This window comes from Ambystoma mexicanum, chromosome 8, assembly GCF_040938575.1.
Source record: "Ambystoma mexicanum isolate Mex_15411 chromosome 8, UKY_AmexF1_1, whole genome shotgun sequence".
Classification (NCBI taxonomy): domain Eukaryota; kingdom Metazoa; phylum Chordata; class Amphibia; order Caudata; family Ambystomatidae; genus Ambystoma; species Ambystoma mexicanum.
This window is the reverse complement of record NC_090929.1, coordinates 732,971,334-732,993,921: the sequence shown is the minus strand read 5'-3', so window position 1 is coordinate 732,993,921 and position 22,588 is coordinate 732,971,334. Positions and strand designations below refer to the sequence as shown.

Here is a 22,588-nt window from a genome sequence, read left to right as displayed (position 1 = left end):
TATGCGTCTGTTGTAACTACCGCCTGCACCGCTGGATCGAAGTGTTTTCCCTTTAACAAATTCCCCTTTGCCTACCAGCAGAGAGCTTGTACTAGTGTTGGCGAAACGACCACTAGATCGTCCCACTGACCGCTTGCCTGAGACCGCTGTTTCGCCCACCACTCCTGCATCGGGCACATGCGCAAACGTGCATGTGAGACCAGGTAAATGCAAGGTGCCTTCATGCTGAGCAAACACATAACCTTGCATACGCTTATCTGGTGACCTGCTAGATACGGAGGTATTTGCAGTTGCATGTTTTGGATTCTTTCCTTTGATGGAAAGACCAGTCCACCTTCCGTGTTTATGACGGCTCCTAGGAATTGTTTGGTCTTGTTTGATATAAGGCTTGATTTTTTCTCGTTTATTGAGAAGCCCAATTGGAAAAGAAGGTTTATTTTTCTTTGTGTATTTTGCTTGAAAATTTGGGGTGACTCCCCTGTGATCAGCCAGTCGTCTAGGTAGGGGTACACTGGGAATGCCTCCCTGCGCAGGTGCGCTGCTACCACTGCCAGTACCTTGGTGAATACCCTTGGAGCTGATGCTATTCTAAAAGGTAGCACTTTGAATTGGTAGTGCTGGTTTGCTATCTTGAAACTTAAGAATCCTCTGTGCACTCGGCACATTGAAATATGAAATTAGGCATCTTTCATAATCAAGGTTGCCATGTAGTCTACCTGCTTTAGCAATGGGATTACCTCTTGTAGCGTTGTCATGCAGAAATTGTTTGGCTTTACATAGGTGTTTGTAGGGCACAGGTCCAATACTGGACGTATTTTTAGATCTTTCTTTGGCACAAGGAAGTAAGTTGAATAGATACCCTTGTTTACCTGGTTCGCTGGGACGATTTTGATGGCGTCCTTGAGCAGCAGCATTGCAACCTCTTCTAGAAGGATGTGTTGCTCCTCTCTTGTGGTTGGTTTTTGGCGCCGGGAGTGATTTGACGGTCGCTGCAGTAGCTTCACGCAATAACTGCCCGCCGCAGTTGATAACACCCACTTGTCCGAGGTGATCCCCACCCATGCATGGGTGAAGTGTGTTATACGCTCTCCTACTGGAGAGGCATGGGAGGGGACCTGAAGCGGGTGGTCATTGTTTTGGAGGTGTTGCTCCACCTCTGGAAGTGGAGGGCCTTCCCGAGCCACGAGATCTACACTGACCCCTTTGGAAGCCTTCAGAGATTTGTCCTTGATTTGAACCCCTGGATGGCCTTTGATTTTGGCTAGTCCTTGATTTGAACCCCAGGATGACCTTTGATTTTGGCAATATCCGGAACCCCTCTTCAAGTTTAGTCCTCGAAAGCGGACTGGTGCTTTATTTGTGAGCTGGCCTAATGATTTTAAAGTATCATGCTCTTCTTGAGCAAACTTTAACACATCCTCAACCACTTTGCCGAATAGGACATTCGGTTTGATAGGCATGCTGAGGAGTGTTGCCTGCGTTTCCAATTTAAATCCTGATTGGTGAAGCCATGCATGGCATTTTAAGAGGGTCCCAACAGCGATGATTATACCTGCATTATCTGTGGCATCCAATTTATTTCTTAAAATGCAGTTTGACACTGCCTTTCCTTCCACTACTGCGAGGGAAAGTTTCGACTTCAGACCTTCTGGAGCCTAGGCCATTAGGATTGCAATCTACTCCCACACTTGAGGCAGTTGGAACTTGCCAATGAAGTGGTATTGTTGGCAATCCTCGTCTGAAAAGCCGCTGAGGTGGCCACTTTTCTCCAGAGAGTGTAAAGCTTCTTCCTTTCCTTATTGGGGTTAAGGGATGCTTCCGATTAGGCTAGAGGTGTTCCTGCCCTTTTTCGTGCCGTGGTCAGTACTAGTGAATATGGTTTCAATTGGCCCCTGATGTAGAGTGGGATCTGTGGGCGCAGGACAGAACATCTTTTCAATACGCGAGTTCATCGCCCGCGTTTGGCAAGGAGTTTCTAGAGAGGGTTGGATTCTTCTTTGAACAGACTGAAGAATGGGTATAAATTGGTTAACAGCCTTCTTATACCCTAAAATGTCCTCTACAAAATCCTTGTCCAATTCCATTTCCTAGGTCTGAATCGGGAAATTCTTGGCTGCTTTTAAGAGCATATCATTATACTGAAGTGTGTTGTCCACCGGCGACTCTGCCACTGGTGGGTCTTGGTTAACGGGAGAGGGTAAGTTATACACATCCTCTTCATCTTAATCATAGTATTGGTCCGCCTCCTCTAGGGTTTCAATCTCCTCAGTCTGTATTTGGATCATAGAGATCAATTTGGGCTGCGTCTTGTTGAAAGGGTAATTAGAAGGGTGTCTGGATGTGGCCTCATTGCTGGGGGTTGTGAAGACGTGGCAGCACTAGTTGGTGGCCTGTTTTGTAAGCTTTGCATAGCCTGGGGATTTTTCCCCAAAATATTTGCCATGAATGTCATGCGTCTCATCACTCCATCAATGTCTTCAGAGGTCCATTTGAGAGGAACTTGGTATAGACACAGGAGTGTGTGGTATTATTGGAATAGGCTGCCCCTTGTTTTTTATGGCTGCTGCTATAGTATCCTTCCCTTGAGAAACACTCTCTTTCTCCTTATGTGGTGTACTTGTTCTCCCTATGAGAATGGTGACTTTTTGAAGAGTTTTTTTTGGAAGTTTTCCCCTTAAGGAGAGTCTCCGGGACATGCTTTCGCACAAAATGGGCTATTTTCAAAGTCTTGGTGCTTTTTGCCGATTTCCACATTTGTGAGAAGTGTCGAATTTCGGCGGACGGGAGGCCCAAAGCTGCGTCTTCCGACACTCGGCTGCTGTATTGGACACGCGTCCGCGTCGTCTCACGACCTTGGGGGCCCGTTGTGCTGCGATGGTGATCTCGAGTGCCCAGAGGACAGGGAACTAGTGGACCTACCCCTCGACGCTGTTTAGACGGTGTTGTTGTCGACTCTCAGCCTTTGGGTATGTGCTAAGCGTGGGCTGATGTGTGTGCTACTGCTGCCAGGTGTCATCCCCATAAGAGCGCCGCTGGCCTGTCTGATGGGGTCGGGGCTAGCACATGGGAATAGCTAGGTTCCCATCACCTTTGTCGTCTGAAAAGACGCTGATGCTGCCGTCGCTGGATACACCCTCGACGTCCATGGCGGCCTCAGCCTGTATGGCGTGGTTGGCCCAACGTTTGGCCTTTCGGTGCTTTAGAGTCTTCGGTTTAAAGAGCTGACACACTCTACAGTGGCCTTCATCGTGGTCCCTCTGGAGACAGAGGTTGCACACCCGGTACTTGTCTTTCCAGGGGAACATTTTGTTGCAACTGGGACAAAATTTAAATGGTGTATTTTACATAATTGGATGGAAAGGCAGCTAGGCGAAAATCAAGAGGGAAAAGAGGACTAAGTGTTATCTTAGTGGCCTAAGAAATGTCCACCCACCACTCTCCCTACTCTCTGGGCCGAGGCCCGGTGCGGCCTTCCAAGGCCTAAGGGGTGTCGTCGAGTCAAATTCTTAGTCCGACGACATTTGTCCTTTTCACTGCCGTCGAAAATGTTTGTTGAAGGTCGATAATATAAAGGATAGAAAGAGTACTAGCTCTAATAATGTTAATAATTAATGGTGTTAGCCGAAACGGAACTCTGCGTTATGGTGTCCGACGATGATGGCGGAAAAAAACAATCTGTGGTACCTCGATGCGTGAAGGACCATGGGTACAGTGGACGTCACACTAGGGATAGTATTACTGGCACGCTCTGTCAACGTCCCTTTTCGAGTTTCGAAAACAACAACTGTAATACTCTGCAGCTTCCATTAGATGTCGGCCTGTGCACAGCATGTGATTTAAGCAGATTCCACAAGCCTCAGAAATAATTTTATATAAATGATATGTGCAAGTTTCTTTGATGTGCATGTCTAGCTAAGGTTCAGTGTACTTACCTACAGCTCACATCTTCCTCTTAAGATAAGCCTGACTGCTCTGCCACTCTACCAAGGTTTTGAGTTAGTACAGACTGAACTAAGAGTTGGAGATCTACAAACCACTGGGATAGCTTACTAACGTTTTACTACCAGTAGGACGGTGGGCAAGCTCACCCAACACCGTCGCCTGCTCCATTATGAAGACAAATCTTTCACGTAATTCACAAAGATTCTTCAGATGAGGACAGCGCTGTTCGTCAAACTTTTTCGGTCTGCGGTTATTTTCAATCTTGCCAGGAGACAGACAATTAATGGAAAAACATGACCAAACACTACACTTACAACATTGCCAATGGAGACTTTTGTTTCAACATGATTTGTCAGCCAAAGGAGGTTGGAAAGTGCCAACAACTAACATTGAACAAAGTAGTGAATCAAATTGAGTTCAAAATGAAATTACGTGCGCGTGCCCAGAGCACATGCACCAGCGTCAACAATAAAGAGCTACTACTGATTATTTACTATTAAAGCATAATTTAAGGTGCAATGCGTTTGAAGGGATGTGCTGTTTTAATCTAAGCAACCATTCCCAGTATGTGCAAAACCCTATCAACAAATTGAAGGAGTTGACAAAGGAGGTTAGTGTTTATTATTTGGGAAATTGGTGGGATTGGTTAGTTGCATGGATTCCAAATATTGGTGAGACCCTACGTTATGCCCTTACTTGCATTTATTTATTTTCATTATTTTGGTTTTATTGTGTTGTTGTGGTCAATGTATTTCTAGCTTAACTATAATGCTTCGTAGACTTAAAAAACGTAATTTACTGCCATTAAGCTATGGAACTCAAATGTCCAAAGGTGGCATGTAAAGCATTTAAAAATGTATTCGCTTTGATTCCAATATGGAGTCAAGACGAGAGGCATTCTGGGAACACCAGTGGACATTAGATTTCAGGCTTAAAGAGAAGCCCATTTCTGAGCACAATATGCGTTTGCTGGAGCCATGGAAAGATACCTAGTTTATGTGTTCAGACAAAGCTTGTTTTGCATTTTTTTGGCAAACGAGAGCAAGGTCTGTCAGCTTCTCATGAGAAACCAGTGATTATTTACAAATTCAGTGGAGTCCGGCTGCAACGGCTGCACAGCTGTGGGGTTCTACTCATGGTAAACATCTCTGGAAAAATACTGGCTTGAATTTTGAGGGAAATACATCACACAGAGAAAGAGCAAGTCGCTATGAATTTCGGCTGGGCTGATGTACGCAGACGTGCTCCGTAAGCCTGTTCCCGTTGGCGAGCGACTCTTTTTCAACCTGGGAGAGAAGCGATTTGGCAGAGATGATGGTGTTTTAAATCAACGCTAATGGTGATGTATTAAAATTTCTGCTTTTCGTTCTTCCTGTATTTTGATAAGAGATAATAAAGAGGGCCAGATAAGTGCCCATTTTACAATTTACATGGAGTGTTAATGAATTCTTGTGTTCCAATAAGCACATTGCCTTCCTGCATTGGGGAACCCCTTATTTGGAAATTATATCTAAAGTACTAAGATTGGAGACGGCAAAATACCACCCAATTCTGGTGAACAGGTATAGACAGTAAACATTAAGCCAAACTATCTGCAAAGTGAGACTAAGCAGCAAGAAGTGTGACAGTGTGACAGTGTTGAAGGGTTCAGTTAAGCACACACAGAGCACTCCTAATAGTACAAGTTAGGCGGAATAAATACAACTATAATTATTTATTTAGGCTTTAGACAAACCTTTTGCAAAACCACTGTTAAGTAACACTGAAACATACACTACTACGACACATTAATTTTAGTGGGCTTTGCTAAAAGCACCAACACTTCACCTAGAACAGTTTCAGAATACTGTAGGATAGCAAAAATATACTGAAAATGAAGGAGTTAGAAACACCACACTAAGATTTATAAACAAAGACACTACCCCTTAAAAAGCCCTTCCCTAGCAAGAAAAAGAGGGGGAAACTAGTTTTCTAGAGTCCCAGGTACCCATGCAGGTCTCTTTAGAAGGCTAGGAGCCTTTAAGAGTCAAGAACTGGCAAAGCTGACAGGCAATTTTTAAGTGTCTCAAAGTTAGATAGTTATTGAAGAACATTTCTTAGCAGATCCTCTCCCATTCCAACCACCTAAGAGGAGGGCCAGTGGAGGATCCTTAATCTAAACTCCACTGCTCACAGTCAGGAAAGGGAGAGATGGTAAGAACTTTTACATAGGTTAAACCTTATAGAGGTGGCAGGGTAGGAACAGGTACCTCTGTTCTCAGTTCCCCTCAGGGACCACTGTGAATGTTCCTGAAATCGCTTGGGCCCTTTTTCTGATACCTTCATTCTGTTGAAGGAAGTCCAGGTTTCTCAGGTGCAGAGATCACTTTCGGCATAAGGTTTTCAGATCTGGCTAGTTTGCAGTTCCGTGCTACAACGTATCAGTTCTGGACTGGACACTGTACAGCCAGACACTTCTTCTGGACAGAAGAAAGGACCAGCAATCCGAGGAAAACCTAAGAGAACCCCCCCAGGGACATGATGCAGATAGTAATCAGCGATAGCCACTCCAATGAAATGGCAGAAGTCGACCCTTGTAGCTGAAACAAAAACTGTTCCTTCTAGGCCCCTCTTCGTGTTGGGGAGATGCAACTACAAGGGGAGGTTTCTTGTGCCACAAGTCTAGAATCTGCAGTATCCCATGGCTTATCTCGGGACTGCAACCAAAGCAGCAAGTACTCCCAAATGTAAGCTAGTCAGCTCACAGGTTGGTGCTGAGACACTTCCAAATGCTTCAAAGGGCAGGATCCTCAAGCAGGGCTCGGTACTAGTTGTTCCTACTGATTCAGGGGTCGACACACTGATGGAGGCCTTCTAGACATCAGCAGAGGAGCGGTTGAGAAAGAATGCTGGATGACTGCAGCCCTCTGATTACCAAAATAAGCTATAAACCCAAACAATAAAGAGGGAAAAGCAAAAACAGTAATGATCCCATAAAATGGGACTGTAGTACTCCCAACATGGAATTCTGCTCCAACAACCACAAATGGAAGAGGGTGGCGCATGTGGGGTAAGCAGGAGTGGAAGATGGGAGCATTGGGCACTGGTGCAAGTAAGTGACTAGAGGGCAAGGACCAGCAAGCAGGTACATTAACATGGAGGGTTTACAATGGGACAATACATTGAGGTCTAATTAATAAGCTGCAACAAAAAGCAGAATCTTGTGTGGACACGTCATTTTCAAAATGCTTATTATGCCATATAGCACAGCTAACCTAGAAGATGCGTCACTCCAGCACTGACAATACAACAAGAAAATAACTCAAGTGTAACTTACCTTCTGGATTTTCATTTATTTTGCTTGGAACATCACCTTTAATTCGTGCTGCCAGTTCATCTGCAAAAGATGTTGGTCTTGCTCTCTTTCCCTGCAAAAGACATCTCTTTAGAACATATCAACAATAAAGTGATGTATGCAACTTGAGATCTAATTTTCAAGAAACGTCTTGTAGCAAGATCTACATACCTAGACTTCTAAAAATTTCGATTTTTTCACAGTGTAACGGCCAATGGGACCCATCCCTTTTCTGGCACAATAATGTTCATCCAAAGCTCCACACCTCATCAGCTCACTGAACAATAGATATTTTGAAATTTTAAAATAACATTACTTACGTGCAATAGTATTTTTTGCAGCCTGTATCAGTTTTAGACTTAACTAGTATTCCGCAGCTTTCATTTACTGTTTTCTGTGTCTAAACATTTCACTTTGTTTGCTAGATTTTGAAGTGGGTGTTGGCATGGGAGTTTGAGTAACTAGGTACCAGTATGATATCCATGTCTCACCCATGGTGCCCCCTTGAGTATGCACCAACAGTAGTCCCAGTGCACATGACCTGCAGCCATGACAGTTTACATAGAAAAATATGCAAACAAAATTTTAATCTATCTAGTCAACCTTATCAAACTTCTAGCAAATCTGAACAACCATGGCAAATTTGAAGTTTCAAAAACTTTTTTATGCAGAAAAAGTTTTTCATTGAATTTGCCAAGACCCACAAAAGTCATGTTTTTGGGTGCATTTCTTGACATTGTCTGCTTTGATTTTCAAGACATTTGGTCCACACCTAACACTTAGTTTACATGTGTGCACATAGCAAACATTATGAAAATCAGATCTTAACTTGCAATATTCCATTTAAAAAAAAAAATATATATATATATATATATATATATATATATATATATTACACAGCCACGGTAGTGGCTGTGTAGTTATGGTTAAGTTGCTGTTTCCATAGGAAAAGCACTTTTTGGGCGGCTTATAACTCTGCTCCCCCTGGACGAATCCTCCCCAAAAGAAGTATATGACCCACTCTGAATTCTTTTCCAAAGTTTGGTGAGGTTTGGTCCAGGGGGGGAAAAGTTATAAGGGGGGTCCCAAAACTTTGTTTTTTCCCTTAGACTGAATGGGGGAAACATTTTGCGCACACCTACAGCCCAAACCGCTGGACGGATTTTCACCAAATTTGCGGCAGGAGCAGGGGATTGGTCCCGAAAGCGTGCTTCTTTAAATTTGGTGAAATTCCGTTCAGTAGTTTTCTGTAAAACGAACAAAAAGTAGGTCTCAAAAAATGTGTGATATCTATGTCTGCTGTGCGGAGACACTTCCCTGTTCGCTTTGCGGGCAGGATACCGATTGGCTAATGGGCTCGCGTCATGTCTGCGGACATGCGACGTGTCCGCCAATTGGCTGGAGTGAGGCGTGATGTGCGTCAGATTGTTCCGATGGGCCCGCCATCTTGGATCCGCTGACAGCGCGGCGGCGAACAGAGGCGAAATGCAATTTTGGGGAATGTTTTGGTGTGCAAGAGTGCTTGGGGAGGTTTAGGGAGGAAGAGATGGGTGAAATACTCTATTTGTTTATGTGGCAGGTGCTACTGATGTATTAGCCATGCCCGTGCTGTCCGGGATGTTCGTAATGACTGATAATGAGGAGTGTCCTAAGGATAGTATTCCCGTCCGTGCTGTGCGCAGGCAAGTTGAAACTGTTCTAAGGACACACGTGGTGTCAGCGGACTTTAAAATGGAGTATATGCTGCAGTTAAAAATGTTCAATATATGGGTGTGATACTGTGTTATAAGTCACCATGGGTGTGATATGCTGTGGTGGTTGTGGACAGGGCCTAGAGTCATGGGTGCATGGCTGCAGGCCGTAGGCCATACACCCAAGACTCTAGGCCCTGGCCACAACCACCACAGCATATCACACACATAGATCACACCCATAGAATCAAATATCTATTAGGTGGTTGTGGGCAGGCACTAGAGTCTTGGGTGCATGGCCATTGGCCATGCACCCTAGACCGAAGTTATAAGTACTGAAGTTACAAGGTAGCATGGGTGTGATATGGTGCAGTGGTTGTGGCTGTGATATGCTGCGGTGGTTGTGACCAGAGCTTAAGAGTCTTGGGTGCATGGCCGCAGGCCGTAGGCTGTAGGCTATACACCGAAGACTCTAGGCCCTGGCCACAACCACCGCACCATATCACAGCCATAGATCACACCTATAGATTCAAATATCTATCAACTGTTTGAAATTATACTTACTGTTTGATTTGTTGAGATTCGATATCATTTTTACATGAGTTTGGTACATGGAGGAAATATTCTTTTTCAATTTCTGTGATAAAAGAAAAGAGCATGTTAGTGTATGTATTTTATAAAGTCTTATTACATCGCATAATAGACATTCCAGCTTATTTTTCGACCCTCATATTTAGTTTACAAACCAGTGTACTGTGCATATTGGTCAATTGCTGCGTTTGTTTTTCAAATCATTGGGTCTGTGGGAAAAAAAATCGTTGTTGGATTAAAAAAAAAACCTTTTTTGTTATGCTACAGTCTATTTGTTTGTTTGCTTTCAATGTTCACTTGTTGTTTCTAGTTAATGTTCCATCTGTTGGCTTGTTGCAGATTTTTGAAGCGGTTAGATACCTGTTGGCGTATTCTAACTGTTTATAGTTTTTTAATTGAATTTTTGTTAATGTTGAAGTACAGATTAGTTATTAAATTTTGGTTTTAAGAAGATTAAATAAGCTTTTGTAAGATTTGTTGGTAATCTCTGCTTTAGAGTAATGGTACTATCATTACATTCAAACCATCCACATTTCTTTTTAATATATGCAGTGTAGTGACCTGCATTGGTTGTGGCTCCTGCGTGGTAGATTATACCTATTGTTGTGAAGGTTTTCTTACAAAGTGATACTTGACCGTGTGTGAATCCAGTCAGCTTGCAGTTGTTTTTGGTACCATCTGCATTGTAACGTAGAAGCATTAGTATTACGTAGTTATTATGTGTTTTTTTTAGTAAGGTGGAGCGATTATCTGAATCGCAGGTAGTACATAATCTGCAATGGTTTACATTTTGTACAAGTTGCTGAAATGGAATGGATTCACAATTAGGTATGGATACATACACGAAGCGTTCATTATGGATTTGTTCCTGTGTCACACTGTTGCAGAGAGTGTATGTATGTTTCCACATGCATGAAATCTGCAAGATTTCAATTATAGGTATGTTTTTGTTTTCCAGTACTTGTAGTAAGTACATTAGAAATTCTTGTGAATCTTCTTGTGAGTTCATAGTGAATTTCACCATTCCAACACAGTAGTCCAATTCTTGTCTTATTCCGTGAACACTTTACGTGTTGTCAGGATTGTTTGTTGCGTTTCTATGACGGACTAACATTTGCAAACACAATTGGTGGCAATTGAAATAGAATGGTGTAAATTGCTATGCAAATGTAGCAATGAATAGTTATATTTGAAAATTTGAATGGACCAGATAGTTCTGTGTCCAAGTCATTTTTTCGGAGTGTGTGTTGCTTCTTTGAAGAAGTACCTGAGTTAATTTGACTAATAGGTTCTTCTTTGGTTGCGGTAATTGATGAAGTATTAGCTTCTTTTACTCTCTTTGGAGGATTTGCATTCAGATCCTGTTCCATTTCAGTTTAAATTAGTTTTCTTTTACAACGTTTTCCTTTTTGTGGAACAGGATATGATTTTAGATTGGGGGGGTGTATAGTGAACATAGTCTATTGTATTCTAAAATGCAAGGAATATCAGCGTTTACCTTACTTGCATCAAAGTTGATTAAAAATAGACCCTCAAGTGTACGTAAGCGTGATAGTGCTACATAGCTCATGCCTTCTTTAAAGACTGTTACCAATATGTATCAATGCTTTGTCTAGGGTAAGACCGTGGGATTTATGAATGGTGACTGCATATGCAAGAGTTTGAGAAAATTATTCTCTGCGTACATACATGTCTTTGAAGAGAAGGAATCGAGCTGTTGAGCGCCCTATCCTTTTTATTTCTGAAAGTTTTTCAAAGAGAAAATTGACAAACTGAATGTTGTTGTCACCTGGGTATGTTTGAAAGCCAACAAATGTACCCAGTGCTCCATTAACTAGTCCTTGCTCCACGTCAAGGTTACGTTTAAGCATTACTCTACAGTTTAAGGATAATTTTAATATTTTCTCCAACCCAGCTATGTTGGAGATCAAATTTTCTAAGGTATTTAGTCTTGTTGTGGCTTGTTGACACATGGGTAGTGTCATACCATGTACGTCCAGTTTGTGGAGCAAATTTCAATTATTGGTTGCATTTCTTTTTTCAACATTGTTTCATTGAATTTGGAACAACTTGCAAGAGTTGGCATTAAGGACATACAATTGACATTTTTGTGCGCTAATTGTTCCATAACATCAGTAGCACATGAGTTATCGCTATAAAGTGCATGGATGTGCTGGGTTTTTAATATTGCTTGTGCTTCTTGAGATAGTACACCAACTCTAATACTTTTTAAAATGTTGGCATAAGTGAGGTCTGCAGGTTGGCGCATGTTTTCTGTTAATTCTCTGTATTGGAAATGTTGCCAAAGGTTGACATTTCCAATGCTGCCAACAGTTTTACGACAGGAGTTTGTGTCCTAAGGTTTTAAAAATAGGTTCACCTTTCACTGGTGTCAATTGAAGAAGATCTCCGAAAACAATGTGTTTTCCTCCAAAGAGTTCTTCGTAGTTTGTTTTAAGTACTTCTTGCAATCTGAGGTGAATCAAAGCCAACATTAGGTTGGAGACCATGCTCACTTCATCTATTAGTAGCATTTTCATTTGTTTTAATACTCTGCGTAGTTCCATTGCAGCTTCTGTATAAAGTTTGTAACAGTCCAATTTGTTTTGGTGTTCTACTGGAAGGAGTAGTAATTGGTGTAAAGTGACACCGCCTATGTTGTAGGCAGCTAAACCTGTGGGGGCAGTTACAACAGCTGACAGTTTGCTGTTTGTCAATTGTTGAAGGAACTTGCTGATGATTTTGATTAAGAATGTTTTGCCTGAACTAGCTTCACCACTGACGTATAACAGTATAGGTTTGTAATTTTGGCAGGTACATTCTTTATTTTCGTGTTGTACACCATGTGCAATTTCTTTTGTTACTTCTTCAAAAATGGTGCGCTGATCTTTGTTAAGTTTTGATTGTAGTGCAGTTAAGTCTTCTGTATGTTCTTCATAGTGGCACATGGTGTTTTCTACTTCTGTCATGGCTAATTCTGCCTCATTTGCTATAAGTGGCTGTCCCAGTGGTTCTTGGCTTCCTGTTACAGAAGGCTGGCTACTGTTGGAAGTGTCCTTATTTAGTTGGGCCTGGAGTTCTTCCTCATGTTGCTGTTCATTGTGCAACATTGTTTTGTACTGCGTAAAGTTCACATCAGTGATAGTGCTTTCATTTGCTTTGAAAGCGTCTTCATAGCAGTCATAGTTATCTAGTATCTCTTCTTCTTTTCTCCATGGTTTAAAAAGTTGTAGCAGGGACATGTAACAGTTCTTTCTGTTAAGGAGTTTTTAATGACAATTTGATATGATTAATTAAGCTTTGTTTGCTAAGTTTCACTAAGCTGCCTTCACAATCTGTCACTCTATATCTACCTTTTTTTTCATTGTGTTTTATATTATTTTTGTATGCAAAGGTTTGGGCTATGTGGTATAGACACATGGTTTCTAAAGTGGTACACCTGTTTGGATAGTATGTGTCTAGTAAATAGTTTTTCAATTGCTCTTGTGATCTTTTTGGCGATTGTTTCTAAATTTAGCAGGACCAAGACCTAGCCATACTATAGTTTCTGATTTTCCATACAAAGCAGTACTGGTTAAATGATCTGCAGCTTCATAGGCGCCACATTCTCTATGAGAAAGCATTTTTATGCCCAAGCTGTACAATTTCTGAGATAGTGTTTTGTCAAGATGATAGGTCATTCCAGAGGTCTTGAAGCTCTGTTTTTTCTGGTTTTGTTAAGTAGGCTGTAACATATCAAGCCACTGCAGTGGAATTGTCTGCAATGTACTGCACATCTATGTTTGCATTCCATAAGAGGGCAATGATTGCATTGTAATCATTGATATATTTTGATTCTTCTGTTCTTTTTATGTAATAGGTGTTCTTAGGTGATTTACTTTTAACACTATGTCTAACTGAAGACATGAAGTTGTTCACTTCATCTGTTTCTGTAACTGGTCTAGGGAAACCAAAGCAGCATTTGGTGTAGTATTTCCCTTTGCTTTTGTATTTGCGACGACAATATTTGCCACATTTGTGTCTTTGAAATTATACAATTTGTGCATGAAGGTCAATATGTCTCGTTTGTGAAGGGATTTCACAAGTGACATATTTTTGGATGAACTGCAAAACAGTGGCATCACTGTCCTGACCAAATTTAGGAGCATCTTTAATCCATAAAAGCATGTGGATATGTGGTGCTCCTCTGGCTTGGTATTCTTTTCTCCAAAAGAAGTGTTGCACTTCTCAGAGGGGAGGAACAGTTTTATTACAAATAAAGTGTAGCATAGCAATGAAACGATGGTGGAAATATCTTGAAACATTAACAGGATCTAGAGAGCAAAGTTCTCCAGGTGTTAGTATATCTATGTTTGTTTTGTTTTTGTTTGATATGCATAGGAAATCATGTAAATCTTCCCATGCAGATTCTGCACAACTTAATGTAACAAACCAAGTGGGTGGTCCAAGGTTTCTGATCATACAACGTACATCTCTGTGATGTTGGAACCAGTATTCTTTCGTACCACGTATGTTTGCAAACAGATTTGTAATGCTTGATTGTAAAACCTCATCTTTTTCTTGCACTTTTTGTATTAATTGCGTAGCTGACATATTTTGCAAGTGGGTTCCAGATTTCAATATGTGTGCAACTCCGTAACAGAGTTGCTAGTTTACTTTGAAAGAGTAGGTGGAATATGTATTCCACATTTTGTCTAAATCTGGGATCTTCAAAATACATTCGTAATGAGCGGTATTCTGATGCTGTTATCTGAATGGGTGCATCATCGTGCCTTCCTCCTTTGCCAGTAGGAAATAGTAGAGCAAAAGCATGTGCTTCTATATTTTTTTCCCATATGCTCATTGGTGATCCTTTGGTTTGTCGCATTTGGTACGTTTCTAGTGCATCATCTACGCTGTCATTAGAGTGTAATGGATGAATTGTATAATGGTCTAAAATATTGGATACTGCAGGAGGATCCAGAAGTTCAAATTGACCAGTTTCTGGTGACTCTTGAATTATTTCAGTTGGATCCCTTAAACTGTATTCAATATTTCTTTGTAGTATTCATTATTGTCTTTTAGATATTGCAAGGCTTGTCTAACTTTATGTAAGTCCACGAGTTGTTGCCAAATTTGTCTTTTGTTGGTACACCATTTACTAAGACAATTAAAGATTGTTCTATTGGACGTTGCACTCCTAGCGTGTGCACAATTTCTGTCAGATCTAATGGTAAATAAACTACTTTGCCACTAATGCCTTTCACCAATTCAGAGGGAGGTAATTTTGTTGTTTTTGGTTGAAGGCGTATTATTACTTGATATGGGTGTACTGTTTAAATTATGATGCTCTCATATAAAATTGAGTTGTTGCAGGGGTTTTGGTAGTGGGAATAATTCCAAGTGATTTGTGATAGCACGTGAAGGAGTTTGGTTGTTGTCAAGTTTTGTAGTGCAGTAACTGCAAAGTATTAAGGGGTCACTTATTTCGTGTTTGTTTTCTGCTAAAAGGTAGAGAGCTAATTCAAACCATTTGGAATCTTCATTGTCTTCTATTTTGTATGTTACGTCTATAGTTTTTGTGTTACTTTTGTAAAATGTTCTGCGGCAACACACACATGGTTTGAAACTTCAGCGGATGTACTTTTAAATTTTGGTATTTCTTTTTTGTATGTGTGTAGTAGAAGGTTGCCATGTGCAGAATTGTTGCTAGTCTGTTCTAAAGCTATTGCATTTTGTAAGTGGCTTTCACTTCCAAAATATTGTCTCTGGATACGGTTGATTTCTTTGTGTAGGTCTTTGGGTGCGCCATGTAGAAGAGTGTCATTTAAATTGGCTAGTTCTAAAGCAGGACTTTTAGCATAGTACAGTTTATAGACTAGATTTCTTACAGTTGAATGATGTGTTGATATCATTTTGATATCATGGAAGGTGCTTTTGCAAATAGGTCCTGAAATGCAGGCAAATTAATGTCCTTGTAGTCCTGTGTATTTGCGCACTGGACAGGTATCCATATTTTGCAGCACTTTCATTTTGATTTTGTCTTTACCTTTCACATACTGATTGAGGAACTGGCGTAAAGATTTGAAAGATTTGTTGGGAATGTTACACATTGACGTGCACTGCCATTTGTATACTGGAATTTCTGGTTCAGTCGAATGAAGAGGTAATTCTGGGGATATTTTTGTAAGCAGTGTTTCTTGTTCCATGATGGCATTATTGATTTTTTCATATCCTCGTCCACTGCTATGGATGGCAATTTTGTTTGTTTGGTTTTGTTTGTATGCTTCTTCATTAAAATATGGTCCTGTGGTCGTGGTGGGACTCCATTCACCAGCACAGATATTTAAAGAAGTTATTTTTGTTGACATTCCGTTTATTAAGTTTTTTTGTAGTTTAGTACTTAGTTTTGTTAGTGGTTTCATCCTGTTTAAAACTAAAATAAATAACTTCCTCTTGAGAAGGATTGCATTGTATACGAGAGCTTCTAGGCTTAATTTTCTACGGTAGGCTTTAAGGGTTGTGCATGATTTTGCTCCTTTTTTTATAAGATTCTGAAGGACTCTGTGGCTGAAAATTTTTGCTAAAATACTTTTTTTGGTATGGTTACTTGCTAGTATATGAAGATTTATAGGAGCAGTTTTAACAGTAGTGGTAGCCGAATTCTTGTTAAGCATTTTCTGTTTTGTTTTACATTTTGATAGAGGAGGCAAAGTTTTTGTACTAGAAGCTTCTTTTGTTTCGCTAAATGACTGCATTAGCGGTTTTGTTTGAACGTTTTGGTAGAGATGGATGCTTATTTTGGCCACTTATTTTCATTTGCTCTATTTCTGCGTTGCTTTCTATGGACTTGCCTTTTGGTAGGCATTCTTTGGGGTCTGTTGAGAAAAAAAAAAAGGTATGGGTTGGTCTGTTTTGCAATGTATGTGTGCTGTGTGCATGCGTGTATGAGTTTGATGGGAAAGATGTATGTGGTGGTGTGTGAATGTGCATTGGGCAGTTAAAATGAGTTGCAATGAGTTGGGAAGGCTATTCTTCTGTTTGTATGTTACTACACTGCGGTTCAGATGAGAGTAGAAAGCGAACTAGTGGAGAGCAGAAGCATTACTAGCAAACGTAATGGTATAAAATTAAAAAACAGTTCTTTGTTTTGTAGTTCTAACATTTTAAGGGTTGAGTTTGTTATTTGTGTTTAAAAAAAACAGGGATTTGTGTGCCATTCTGCCTGCTAATCTCTGTTTAATAAATGGGGATTTGTGGGCAGAGTGGTTCAGAAATCGATGGGTTTTTTTTGGTGCGCAAATTACACTGCAATGAACCACACAGTGTCTTTGAGGAACAGTAAGAATATAAAAGGTAGTATTGTACTTACTTTTTTGTGTGGAATGAGCAGGTTTCTTCAGATATGTTGTTTGTAGTTTAGATGCTACTGATTTTCAGCAGAGTGGTCTTCAATGTATGCATGCATTTCATTTGACTATGTGCGGCCTTTATATGTTATTTACAGTATGTTAGTTCAACTTGCTTTGCAAATGAGTAGAATTTTAAGTTCATGAAATTCACTTGTTTTTTTTACAGCTGTGTTGTAGATTGCAGAGTGGTTTGGAAGTGATAGTTCATTATAGCAGATGGGAAAAATTTGAATAATTTCATATTATAACTAGACATGCGAACAATCGGGAGCACCTGAGAGGGAGATTTCACCACAACAATCGGGAACATTTATTTTTCTCATGGGATTGCATTGGGATTAGCATTAATTTAGGCTGTAGACAGTAAAAAATGGTGACATTTTTCAAAGAAAAATCGAGAGTCTCGCGCTTAAATCGGGAGTGTTGGGATGTATGTATTGGCTATGCAGATTTAGTCGCATTACTCTGTTTATATGGAATCTTAAGAGTTGTACATGTACTCTGAATAAAATATTCATACCTGTACTTTGTGATCATGCATGTGAATATGCATGGAGCTGTAAGTAGAAATCTTCGAGACTTGTACAGTAGTTTTTGTAGTAGGTGCTTTCCAATGATATGAGACTTGTATTCACAGTGATCAACAGTACATTTGAAGTGCGGAACTCTGATGATGGAGTTAGATGTAGAGGTCTTGGATGTGATTCGTGGATGGTTGTGTGACTGCTTAGCTGTATCCAATGAGGGAATGGAAACGAGAGTGATGTGGAAAGTATAGAAGGGCTGGCTAAGAGTTACATGCTGCACGGACACCGCAGCTGTCCGCGGGTAGGGCGTGCCACATACAGAGTTTTCCAGCAAATCCAGCGTGGAAAGGGGACTGTACGGATCAGCCAATCAGATGTTGACGTTGTTGATTTGTGTAGAAGGAGAGTGTGTGTAGTGAAGATGGCAGAGGTGGAGAAAGTCAGGGTGTTGGTGCTCAGAGATATGTTTGTCCATGGTTTACGGCAGTATTTGCAATGCAGGCACGTGGAAAACAATTTCGATGTTAGAGGAGTGGAGGTGGTGTGGAGCGCTGTGACTGACTGCAATGTAGAGGCAATTCTCCAAGTTTGTAGAGATATGCATGGGATGAACAGTCCCCATCTGGTAGTTTTGCACTATGGTGCTTTCCATTTGGGCTACGCGAGTTCCCCTACTTTGTTCGCAGATTTGGAACAGTTGGTTCAAGCAGTAATCAACATCCTTCCAAATGCAAAAGTATTTTTTTCTGAATTACTACCTAGCTATATGGGACAATAGTTCTGTTTTTTGTCCTCAGCAAAACATAGCTAGGCGTGCAATCAATCGAGGCATGTGTGCTTTCATGCTAAGAGCTGGTATGTTTTTCTGTAACAACGAGAATATTGTTTCGAGTAATACTACTTATTTTGAAGCAGCTGGTGTTTCTTTATCTTTTTTGGGAAATGCCATGTTGTTTTGGAATGTAAGCGTTGCTTTGGAACAGGTTATGTGAAGATTTTAGTTGTAAAATAAGAAGAAAAAAAACCCCAAAAAATACAAAACAGGGGTCTGTCAGGCATCTGCAAAAAAAAGCAAAAAACTGCTCTTTTCAGAGCCCACCTTAAAGGGGAAATGGGGAACACTATTAAATGTACATTCACCACGCTCAGATTTTCTATATGTCCGCGGACATGGCAGTAGTCTGCGGACAGCGTGTATTACATATGGGGATTTTGGGGTGGAGAGGCATGCAAATGAGAATGAGCGGAGCTAGGGATTGGTCAGTAAATTTTAGTGGGTGTGTTGTGTAAGGAGAGATTTAGTGAGGATGTCTTTTTCCTGAAAGAGGAACAGAGAGCTATGGCTGTGTGTTTTCGAAAACAGATTATCTGGATTTTGGGAGAATCATGGATACATTGGTTGGAGGTGAATGCAGAACGCTGTGGTGTATCTGCAGATCTTGGATTCCCTCATGTGGAAGTGTACTGGCATGGAGTGCGTGGAATGAAGTGACTGGACTTGGTACCTCTCTGTGCTACTTTACAGACAGAGCGTCATCCTGACATAATTATAATTCATTGTGGAGGGAACAGTTTAGGACATGTGTCTGAAATTTCTTTGCAATATGCAATGAAAGAAGGACTTGAGAAGGTCATGGACATGTTTCCAAATTCCCAAGTAATTTTTTCTTGTATTGCGCAAAGACAAATGTGGCTGCGTTGTTCTTCATTTGGTCCACAAATGGAGAAAGCAAGGCGCAATGTCAATAAGGCTGTTTGTGCCTTTCTAAGAGATGTTGGCATGTCCTCTTTTCACAATGAAAATATTATGTTTCGTAGCACATTCATTTTTCAGAGTCCATCTTACATATATGCTGGCAATCAGATTATTCTTACAAATGTACAAAATGCATTGCAACCCTTTTAGGAATTATAGTCATCTATTTTGCATTAGATGTTGACGAATCCAAGTCTTTCAAACACACAAAACACCACCAAAAGGCTCTTTTCAGAGCCACCACTTACTCCCAGAGAAAAGTGCACTGGTTTTGCTAGGGCAGCACCCCAAAATGTTATCTGTCCTAGGACTGTCCACAGACTGTTAAAAAATGTGCAGGGACCTGCACTGTTTATTTGGTAGTTCTATTTTTAAACTGAGAACTGAGAAAGGCGACTCTGAAAAGAGCCTTTTTTTGGGGGATTTTTTTTTTAAATATTTTTTTGGCTTTTTTTTTTTTACACACAACACACTTGGAGAGGAGGGGAAAGGAGGGTAAGGAAGGAACGCCAACCACAGGGATAAGAAAGGGCAGTTGGAGAGAGGAAGATGTAGGGTGGGCCTTATTTAGGTAGGTAGCAGGTCTTCTGGTGGTCCGTGACCGTAGTCTCGAAAGCACTTTGAAGACCCCCCCCACCCGCAGAGTACTGCGTTGCAGTACATACACAATATTGTGACCCTCGAAAGGTAAGGGTCAACAGCATCGCAAATGGCCTGTGAAGCAGCTGGAGGGATGCGCTCTCCCGCAGGAGTGTCTCTTGTGGTGAGAGGAGGGGAAACGGAGGATGCTGTGGAGGAACTCAACCTACTACGTTCATCACAAGGTACAACCTTGCGAATGTCCGCGCCGTGGAACGAAGTAGGTGTCGCTTCATGGATGTCGTACCAAAGCTGTACGAACCACGTCTCCCACGACACAGCACCAGCTTGCACTTGTTACAGGTGACCCTGTTCGCACGTGCTTTTGGTACGTTACCATAAACGGTAAACAACCGCTGCACCCAAGACTCCCGGCGAGTGCTGGTAGTAGGGAGTTCCTCCTCCTCATTCTCTTCATCCTCTTCTTCCTCGTTCTCTACATCCTCACGTGTGTTCCGCTCTGCAGGCCCTTGGGGAGGTGGTGGTGGAGGGTTTGGGGGTGGTGCTGAGGCTGATGTAGCAACAGCAGCCATGGATGCCATTAGGGTTGATGAGGTAACCTCAGCTAGAGCACGAAAGGCAGCAAAAGTCAATCTGCAATAGCCAGAAGTACAATGAAGATCAGCTCAGGGGTGTGGCCTTGTATAGGGGTGGAGGGGTGCACCTCGAGAACATATCGAACACTCAAAAGCGTTCAAAAAGTTACAAAAAATATGTAGAAAGCCAGGGCCATTGTCTGGGACATGTGAAACAGTGATTTTCTACTGTAAAATAATTTGGATTGTCTCAATAAGTGGTTTTAAAATGTTGGGCACCCGGATGGAGTCTGCAAATTAGGACACACGCTCAGCGTGGGTGCAGTCACATGATGTCGGGAACACGTCCGCAAAGGGAACGGGTGTCCGCAGGACAGCAAATGCACAGGAGTGGTCGTGCGCATGCACGCGGGTGTTCTACGGACAGTGTTCAGGTCCTGAGATTAATTAAAAGTGCGACACAAGTGAGACAGACAGTTACGGACAAGCGCGATGTTCGCCGGACTTACGGGTATGGTGTGAGTGTGCGTAGATGTTCTGCAGACCGTACGGCCAGGTATAGTGTCCTTAGGACACCTCCATTTTGTTTGACTACGGTCATCCCCGACACCGCGCCTATTCTACAGACAGTTACATCTTGGTTGCGAACGGTACAGACAGGTGTAGTGTCTTTAGGACATCCACATTTTATTAATTACGAACAGGCCGGACAGGCGCGCTGTCCGCAGACATTTTAACTGCTTTAAAAAAAAATAAGACAAAGAATTTCATTATTATTACAAGAAAAATAACATTTTTTTATTATATACGTATACACAAATTATCAGTGTGGGGGAAGCAGAAACTGATACAAAAACAGGGGAATAAGGGGTTTGGAGAGGATGGATGGGAGGGGATAAAGGGATGGAAGTCTCATCAAAACGTTTATCTTGTTGTTCACAGTTTGGGGATACTTCACTGGGACATGGAGAGGGAGCACAGGTACAGGTGGAACAATGGTACTTAATTTTTTCTTTGATGTGGTCCTCCACTAGTTGTTTCAAACTATTGAAATTTTCCTTAAGCATGTTTACTTTCTGTTCAATGCGTACCAGAGTCTTTTCCTTTGTGTCTTTTGGAGTAACATTTTCAATGTTTGTATGGTCTGCCAAAAAATAAATAAATATATATATATATATATATGTATATGTTAAGTACACCTTAGGTAATGATTATTAATTTCCTTGTATAGACAAGTGTCTACCATTATTATCACCGTCTTCAGACATTTCCTCATGTGGAAAACTTTCTTCCAGCCACTCGTGAGAGATCGTGCTCTGCCTGCTCAGAGCGTCCGCCGTCTCGTTGTGGTCTCCAGCCAGATGAACAGCCGAGATTGAAACTTCCTGCTGGATGGCCCAGATCTCAAGCTGCATCGCCTCCCTGAACAGAGGAAGTGACCCTGTCCCGCCCTTTTTGTTGAGGTAGTGCATGGCCACCGTGTTGTCCGTTAGAATCAGGACACTCTTTCCTCGCACAGTCGGCAGAAAAGCCTTCAGGGCAAGTCTGACGGCCCTCAGCTCCAACAGATTGATATGGAGTCTGGACTCCGACGGAGACCAACGACCGCTGACTGTCAACTCGTTGGCATGAGCTCCCCACCCCGTGAGGGATGCGTCCGTCATGATCGTCACCTCCGGCCAGGGCAGCCAAAATGGGGCCCCCTTCATCAGATTGCCTTCAACGGCCCACCACAGAAGGTCCTGGGTGACCGAGGGCGGCACCTGAACAGGGTCCGACAGCCTGCCGGAGGACTGAGATTATTGGAGCTTCAGTGCCCACTGAAAAGATCTCATCCGCAGACGAGCCTCTGGCACCAGAAGAATGCAGGATGCCATGAGGCCGAGCAGTTTCAAAAACTCGGACGCTGGGAGATTCTGGGCAAGTTGAAACTTGTGCACCATCTGCTGAATGTGAAGAGCCCTCACCTAGGGAGGAAAACACTGCCCCAGGGATGTGTCGAGCACTGCTCCAATATACTGGAGCCGCTGCGTTGGTGTCAAATGGGACTTCTTTAAATTGAGGATGAAGCCCAGCTTGTGAAGGGAGTGGCAGGTGACGGACAGATGATCCAGGACGTACTCGGGAGAGCTCCCCTTGATCAACCAACCATCCAGGTAGGGGTAGACGTGAATCCCCCCT

At 41.8% G+C, this 22,588-nt stretch overlaps 1 protein-coding gene across 5 annotated transcripts in view; it reads right to left on the bottom strand.

The window, feature by feature from the left end:
• The window catches only part of WASHC2C (WASH complex subunit 2C), a 2,476,852-nt gene that overhangs the window by 1,854,673 nt on the left and 599,591 nt on the right, over positions 1-22,588 (bottom strand). For all 5 annotated transcript variants that reach the window (XM_069610545.1, XM_069610544.1, XM_069610547.1 and 2 more), the window contains exon 9: positions 7,259-7,349. In XM_069610545.1, the coding sequence (XP_069466646.1) occupies positions 7,259-7,349 (91 nt within the window). The remainder of the gene's footprint in view (positions 1-7,258; positions 7,350-22,588) is intronic.